Here is an 8594-nt window from a genome sequence, read left to right on the forward strand (position 1 = left end):
GGGGCACTCTGCTGGTTGCCGGGAGGGCGGCAGGTGGCTCCGGTGGACCTCCCGCAGGCATCCCTGCGGAGGGTCCGCTGGTGCCGCGGCTCCGGTGGAGCATCCGCAGGCACGCCTGTGGGAGGTCTACCAGAGCCGCGGGACCAGCGAACCCTCCGCAGGGATGCCTGCGGGAGGTCCACCGGAGCCGCGGGACCAGCGAGCGGCAGAGCACCCCCCCGCAGCGTGCCGCCGTGCTTGGGCCGGCGAAATGGCTAGAGCCGTCCCTGGTGCTACTTGTGCTGGATGTTAGGACCACTTGCAATGTATAATCATGGATCTTACGGTGCTAACCCCCAGTCTCACACTCCCCCGTTCTATGTGGTGCCTGTGCAGCAGTGCCTTCATGCAGCCAGTCCTCCCTGTATTCTCCCTCTGAAGAGACGCAGACCCCATCTTGAGGTTTAAGTAATGCACAATTAAGTAGCAAAAATCAGCACTTAAGTGTATGTTTTTAGTTAATGCTCTGCATGTGCTCTTTTCCCCTCCTGCAGAATGATTCCAGTTTTCTCAGTACTGTTCATGACGTCTACTTGCAAGTCCTGACCAAGAATACAGACATCAAACTATAACTGTCAGTTGAACTGAATTAACTTCAATATGTCTGCTTCTGAAACAATTATGCCTCATCTATAAAGCTGTAATATTTTTTTAAAAAGAATATTTAGTTTTCAGTGTCTTGAATTTTGAACCTGTTGGGAAAGACTATTCCTTAAAAATACTTCTTAAAGTAATCTGCTCAGAAGTGATCTAGGTTTCACTGTGATCATCACCAGCAAACCTTTGTTTCTAAGAAAAAGTTGTTTAGTTGCGTATGAGTTTTCGTTAGCATTAAGTGAATGTGCAAATGTTTTCTCTGACTTTTATTTCTAACTATCTTCAGTATTGAAGAGTTAAGGGGATCAGTGCTGTTTTTAACCTATCAGGTATACAGTACACTACACAGATCAGAACAAAACTCAGTTGTAAAACCCACTTCTGGTTGTAAGGACTTTGTAGAGGCTGGAAAGGCTCATTTATTATAATAAACTGGTTGGTTGGTGGAAGATACTGCAGTCAGGCTTGGAACTGGGTTCCCTTAGAGCTAGATGTTTGAGACAGGGGTTACAAATACTTTTGCCCATTCCTGAGCAATAAACAGCTTTTACCCATTGCACATCCTTATTTTGAAACTGTTCTGTTAGATTTTGGTTTCGCATCTTTGGAGACAAACGTGTCCGATGAAACACGTGTCGGTTATTCTAAAAAGATTGAATCCAAAGTGTGCACAATCCTAGGATAAGGCAATCATGCGCTTTTAAGTAACAGTCTGATTCTGTACTTTTTTAAAATCAGATCTGGGGAGGAACATCACTCTGACTATTATTTTCCTATTCCCTGGGGCTATATATGATATTTGAAATATGTTGTTTCTGTTAAGCTAAGGATGAGCCAATTCCAGAATTGAGTTTCATTATTCAGTTGTGTTGTCACTGTAGTGTTTAAAACTATACAGATGCGGAACAATTACAAACTGACCCCTTGCCTCCAAATTTTTTTTTCACATTGTGTAGTGTTGCATTGTGTTCAGTTGAAAAGTGAACACTTCTTACATATGGTTTACCATTTCAGTATTTACCAGTGTAAGAATCAGACTTCTTCATGTCTCCCCGTTTGAAGTCAGAATAGAATCTAATGATATTTTACTATGCTGCTACTGGTCTATCTGTGACTTATATTTATTTCTATATGGCATGAAAAGGTAGTTAGTAATACTTTAAAGTAGATCTCAGCTGATTCCAGCACTAGTAATTTTGAGGGATGATTTTTGAGTAGAGAGGTCTTGGTATATTTGGTAAAGAATAATTTGTAGCAAATGTAACCAGTTAGGATGCTTTGCTTATTTTTTCCAAGCACTGTTGCAATGAAGAAGGAACAAGTTTTGTTTGGCTCTACAAAATAGGATATCCTAGGGATTAGTTGTAATAATGTTGACATAGTTAAGAGTGCTGGGTCATTTCACTGGAAATGATCAAATAAGCTTTAATTGTGACTCCATCACAAATCAGTGGGTTTCTTACAGTTATAACAAAATGTTTGTTTGCATTTTTCATGTCTAATAACTATTTTACTTTGAACTTTGTTTTTGAATAGAAAAGATTTTTGTTTAGCAAAATCTGCCTTCTGAAGAGTTTTTCAGCATTTGAACTTAGTGTTTTCAATTAAAAATATTTAGTATTTTCATGTTAAGTGTGTAGAATTCAGGGAAACATGCTAGTGATCATGTCTATTTACCAAGAACTATATTAGCGTTAATGGTAGCATTTGAATTCAGCAACAAAGACTTTCTGGACTTTTTGTAAGGAGGAAGGCGACCTTCCTATTCACATACTAGAATTATAATAACATGCAGAAAGCAATGTGAATTTGATTGGTTTATCTAAACCCAAACACCTGATATAAATAAAACTTGTGAAGACCTTTTTGGAGGAGAAAGAACAGGCAAAAATAACAAACTAAAGAGCAGTGCTCTTTGATATAGTCCTAGTGGACAATAACCAAGACCCTCAAACAGGTGTCTTTCTCTGGCTTCAGCAAAAACTGAAGCAGTCCTTTCTTGACTTTTATGAGCATTTCTACTAGCTTAAAGAGGAGAGTGGATGGAAGGAGGAGTTTCCAAGTATAGAAATGAGAAAAGGAGCTACTGAGATGATACAAATTACAAACATTTCTGTTAACTTTCAGTTAAATACAGTCTCATCTTTAAAATGTCATAGCCAAAGATTTATATAAATGATGGGACACTGAGGATTTCCCTCATATGGATTGTGCTTTCATTTTAAGTCTCTAAGTCATGAATAGTTGACGATAAAGGGAATGTTATTTTAAGTATCAACATCATTACGAGGGTTTGATTATGATCTAAACCCCAACGTTTTATATTTTTGTTTAATGTGCTTGTGTTATAACTGTCCAGGAACCTCAACACGATGTTGGTAGATCCAAGTTCTCTTCATTTTTATCTTCTGCTAACCTGAAAAAGTGTCTTCCCAGCTTGCAGAATGAATTTAAATCATCATGACTAAGCAAGCTTTCTAATGAGTAGAACTGATTTCTGTTCATATTGAATTCTTACTCACATTTACTCCAACTGCTGTATGTATAAACAGACGCACACTGGGAGAACAGTAGTCTCCTGCATATGCAGAGTGCCATGATAGTGCTTTTTGTAATATGACAACATTTATCAGATAAACCTCTTTAATGAAAAACTGCATTGTAAAACAAGCTCTGCTGCAACATAAAACTGGAGATGTTTTATAATGTGGAAGTTGTTTGACAGCTTTATTCTGATTATTCTGAACTTTTGTATTCGAAAATGGTCAAGTTTGTTTCATTGCTTGATTCATGTTAGCTGCATGTACTGATGGCTAAAGCATAGCTAGTTACCATGGGTCGTCACAGCAACTTAACATGATCATTTAAAGTGGCTTTTTGTTTTGGTAAAACTACTACTTAATGTGATTGTATTCATTAATTCTGAGAGTGAAAACAATTCGTTTAGACTATTTTCCCAAAATTAATTATCCGTCTAAGCATGTGTTTTCTGTGGTCAATGTTAAGTTACTTTAAAAATGATAACCTTCTAATCAAAGATGGTTTTAAGATTTACAGCTTTATTATTATTCACAAAATTAAAATTGTTTCTCAGTTTTGTAGCTGCTAAGTTAATATTGCAAAGTTTTATGAAAAATACTGAACAGCTATTAATTTGGAAGCAATATATCTTGTAAAAGTAGAAAATACTTGCAAAAGAATTGGGGCAAAAAGTGTGAAACTGAATGAGTGATTATTAATTTTAGTTTCATATAACAAATGTTTGACTTGCAGATATTGATATTCAACATGTTTGAACATTTGCAGCTGGACATGTTTCATTTTGCCTACATTTTGTTTTGCTTCATATTGGTACGTTCCTTGAACCTATAATGCCCTATCTAATCAAGTATGTAATTACTGGGAAACTTTAAAAAGAGAGTGATTACTTTGGAAAGTTATCTTTAAAAGTATGTGAGAAATCAGCCACTTTTTCCAGCTATTTGAATTGCTTCTTGCTTACAGCATATCTTTACAGGAGGAATGTGTGCAATATATTTCACCTCAGTTTAGTCTGACATTGTTATGAAAATGTTAAGATGCAATATCTTCCTTCCACTTTAAATTGCAAAAATTGCAATATCTTTCCCTGATGGACTATTTATTTTTATCTATTCTGTGCATGGGCACATTGGTGGGGGGTGTTTTAAAATGTAAAGTATGCATTTTTAACTGTCAGATTATTTTTTTTCTTTTTTTACCACTTTTGGCTGAACCAGTTGTTATTTACTTGCATGTTCTTACAGTATGAAGATGCTCAAGACATTGGAATTTCTAGTAATGATTTCTGGAAACATACGGTATGCAAACAGTTTTTTTTAAGTCAGTAAACATAGATACTGCATCACTAACATTATGGTATGGACTTCTTTATACCATCTATATATGTTTGCAAATATTAAGTTATTGCATAAATGTTTAAGAATTAGCATTTTTCATCCAAAATTTTGTATGTTTGCAAATATATTTTTGTAATAAAATTTCAAAAACAAATATTTCAGCACCTCTTACAATCTTCCAGTGTTTTATTTCATTTGCAGAGATAGAAACTAGCTATAAGTGTAAACTCAAAAGATTCATTGGGGTCATTCATCCTGGTGCCTTAAATTTTAGATTTTGAATTTGGCAAACCAACCAATCTTCATCCTGTTCTAAGAAGTAAATCTGTAAGATCTGTGTTGCTACTACTGCAGTTGCTTCCATTGGCTTCCATCTTAATATTTAATTTTTGTAGTACCCTTCTCATCCATTCTAGCAGATGTGACACTTGATAAACCAAATATTAATCTGAAACAGTTTAGATTTAGACTTGGTGGTGGTCTGAATTAATTCAGCAGCTGTCACTCTATACTAATTGATTATGGTAATACTGTGCTATTGTTGTTTTTGCTGCCTAAACCACTGGTGAGTATTATAGTTTTCAGAGTAGCAGCCGTGTTAGTCTGTATCCGCAAAAAGAACAGGAGTCCTTGTGGCACCTTAGAGACTAACCAATTTATTTCAGCATAAGCTTTATTGGGCTACAGCCCAATTCATCAGATGCATGGAATGGAACATATAGTAAGAAGATATATACGCATACAGAGAACATGAAAAGGTGGAAGTTGCCATACCAACTCCAAGAGGCTAATTAATTAAGATGAGCTGTTAGCAGCAGGAGAAAAAAAACTTTTGTAGTGATAATCATGATGGCCCATTCCAGACAGTTGACAAGAAGGTGTGAGGATACTTAACATGGGGAAATAGATTCAATCTGTGTAATGACCCAGCCACTCCCAGTCTATTCACGCATAACATTCAAAAAACAGTAGGAGAACACTTCAACCTCTCTGGTCACGCAGTGACAGACTTAAAGGTGGCAATTGTGCAACAGAAAAGCTTCAAAAACAGACTTCAACGAGAATCTGGTGAACTAGAATTAATTTGTAAACTAGATACCATTAACTTGGGCTTGAATAGAGACTGGGAGTGGCTGGGTCATTACACAAATTGAATCTATTTCCCCATGTTAAGTATCCTCACACTTTCTTGTCAACTGTCTGGAATGGGCCATCTTGATTATCACTACAAAAGTTTTTTTTCTCCTGCTGAAAATAGCTCATCTTAATTAATTAGCCTCTTAGAATTGGTATGGCTACTTCCACCTTTTCATGTTCTCTGTATGTATATATATCTTTTTACTATATGTTCCATTCTATGCATCAGATGAAGTGGGCTGTAGCCCATGAAAGCTTATGCTCAAATACATTTGTTTGTCTCTAAGTTGCCACAAGTACTCCTGTTCTTTTTATTATAGTTTTGGTAATCTTAGTTTATTTGCAACAAAATCTTGTAGCACAATTTCACTATAACACTAACTTTTCCCTTTTATGAAGATTTTTTTTTCTGGATTCTCCTTTGCATCTTGAATGCCAAACTTATTTTCAGCTGAAATAGAACATAAACAATATTATAAAATTCTTCACATCTTCCTTACAAACATTATTTAATTGTCATAAGATAAATCAGATGGGGAAATTGAGACAGACAAGGGGACAAATTCAGAAGTTATATGTCAGGTGGAGTAAGCTAGATGCTCTTGCATTAAACTCCCATGAATTCAGTCTGTCTTGATTCTACTTACACACTCACAGATCTTGGGAAACAGGCCAGTCCTCACTTACAGACAGCCTCCCAACCTGAAGCAAATACTCGCCAGCAACCACGCACCATACAACATAAACACTAACCCAGGAACCTATCCTTGCAACAAAGCCCGATGCCAGCTCTGTCCACATAGTTATTCAAGTGACACCATCATAGGACCTAATCACATCAGCCATGCCATCAGGGGCTTGTTCACCTGCACATCTACCAAAGTGATATATGCCATCATGTGCCAGCAATGCCCCTCTGCCATGTACTTTGGCCAAACTGGACAGTCTCTACGCAGAAGAATAAATGGACACAAATCTGACATCAGGAATCATAACATTCAAAAACTAGTGGGAGAACACTTCAGCCTCTCTAACCACTCAGTGACAGACTTGAAGGTGGCAACTTTGCAACAATAAAAACTTCAAAAACAGACTCCAAAGAGAGACTGCTGAACTCGAATTAATATGCAAATTAGATACAATTAACTTAGGGTATGGCTACATTTGGAATTTCAAAGCGCTGCAGCGGCAGCGCTTTGAAGTGTGAGTGTAGTCAGAGCGGCAGCGCTGGGAGAGAGCTCTCCCAGCGCTGCATGTAAACCACATCCCTTACGGGTGTAGCATGCAGCGCTGGGAGCCGGGCTCCCAGCGCTGCTGCCCTCATTACACTGACGCTTTACAGCGCTGTATCTTGCAGCGCTCAGGGGGGTGTTTTTTCACACCCCAGTTGCAGCGCTGTAAAGTGTGAGTGTAGCCAAGGCCTTAGGTTTAAACAGAGATACGGAATGGTTGGGTCATTACAGTAACTGAATCTAATCTATTTCCCTATGTTAAGTTTTCCTCACACCTTCTATGGGTCATCTCAATTATCACTTCAAAAAAAAATTTTCTCGTGTTGCTGATAGCTCATCTCAATTGATTAGACTTCCTGTTGGTATACATACTTCCACCTTTTCTTGTTCTCTGTATGTATAAATATCTCCTGTCTCTGTGTTCCATTCTATGCATCCGAAGAAGTGAGCTGTAGCTCACGAAAGCTTATGCTGAAATAAATGTTTTAGTCTCTAAGGTGCCACAAGTGCTCCTGTTCTTTTTACTTACACCCAGTCTCCCAACAAATTAGCAAGTCTAAATAAGTCTAAGAGGATGTAACTTACACATTGAAGAAGCAAAACTGTATGTAAAAACAGGATGGTGCTATTTTTGTAGCTGTTAGTGGACTGGGAACTGCACTATATATACAAGCAGGTCCTCTCATTGCCTTGCATGGCAGCCTTCCAGTGGGAGAGTGATAACTTTTATGGAATAGTCATGAAAACAAAACAGCCATAATGGCCTGAATTCTGGCTTTGCTTGCCATGTCAAATTTGTTCATACAACTGTCAACACAGAGGTGGAGGATCGAGTACTGTGGACACGGTCTCTTCTGCTTATAGAGATTCAGGGAAGAATTATATTTTCCTGCATCTAAACTACATCATCCACTGCGTAAATAAAATTCTCCTCAAATTTGGGCCAATTTTTTTTCCTCTGGCCTCCCATCTCACATGTCAGTTTGAACTCAGAAAATACTCTTGTCCATTGCAGAGTGAGTTTGGGTGGAAGCATGTGTCAAAAATCAAAGAAAGAAAGGTGGTTACAGTGTTATGGAGAAACAGGTGGGAGGCTGGGAGCTTGGGGCTCTGCTTTCTGGTCTTCCTTCAGCAGGTGCTTCCAGCAATGCAGTATACCCTCATCTATGTTTGTAAATGTTTCAAATGCTGGGGCTAGCTCGCTCCTTTCCAGGCTATCGAAGTAGCTGAAAGGAACACTACACTTTTCTCTAATGCCTCTTAAAGAATGAAATATCTACCAAAACTAAATATATGAAAATGAATTTCCCAGTGTGTTTTGAAATACCTATCACTGTTTTAATACCTCCCTCCAATGAACTAGACTATGTGACTCTGAGGTCTGACCTCTTAGTGATGCTGCATTGTACTTCCCAGCAGGAGGCAGAGTTTCATGAAATAGAATTAGGGTGTAGAAAATTCATCCACTGAAATCTGACTCTTCCAATTGAATTTTCGGGTAAATTCTTATGGGGTTAGAGAATGAAATACATATATGCTGTGGCACATACAAATAGCACATGCTAAAGAAAACTTTGTGACAAAGATCCTCAGCTTGTGTAAATAGGAACATCTCTACTGACTTTAGTAAACCCACACTCATTTACACCACTTTCAGATGTGATCCATTGTGCAACAGTATATTTATTAATGCTCAGTTATGCCTCACACC

General features: G+C 37.8%; 1 protein-coding gene across 2 annotated transcripts in view; it reads left to right on the forward strand.

Annotated features, from left to right (window-relative positions):
• DCP1A (decapping mRNA 1A) overlaps positions 1-4678 on the forward strand; it is a 59421-nt gene extending 54743 nt beyond the window's left edge. The window contains exon 10 of one of the 2 annotated variants that reach the window (XM_050959197.1): positions 534-4678. In XM_050959197.1, coding sequence (XP_050815154.1) covers positions 534-611 — 78 coding nt within the window. In that variant the 3' untranslated portion in view covers positions 612-4678. The remainder of the gene's footprint in view (positions 1-533) is intronic. The other variant, XM_050959198.1, reaches the window with a different exon arrangement.
• The last annotated feature ends 3916 nt before the right edge of the window (positions 4679-8594 follow it).

The sequence above is a fragment of the Gopherus flavomarginatus genome, chromosome 6 (assembly GCF_025201925.1).
Source record: "Gopherus flavomarginatus isolate rGopFla2 chromosome 6, rGopFla2.mat.asm, whole genome shotgun sequence".
Taxonomy (NCBI): domain Eukaryota; kingdom Metazoa; phylum Chordata; order Testudines; family Testudinidae; genus Gopherus; species Gopherus flavomarginatus.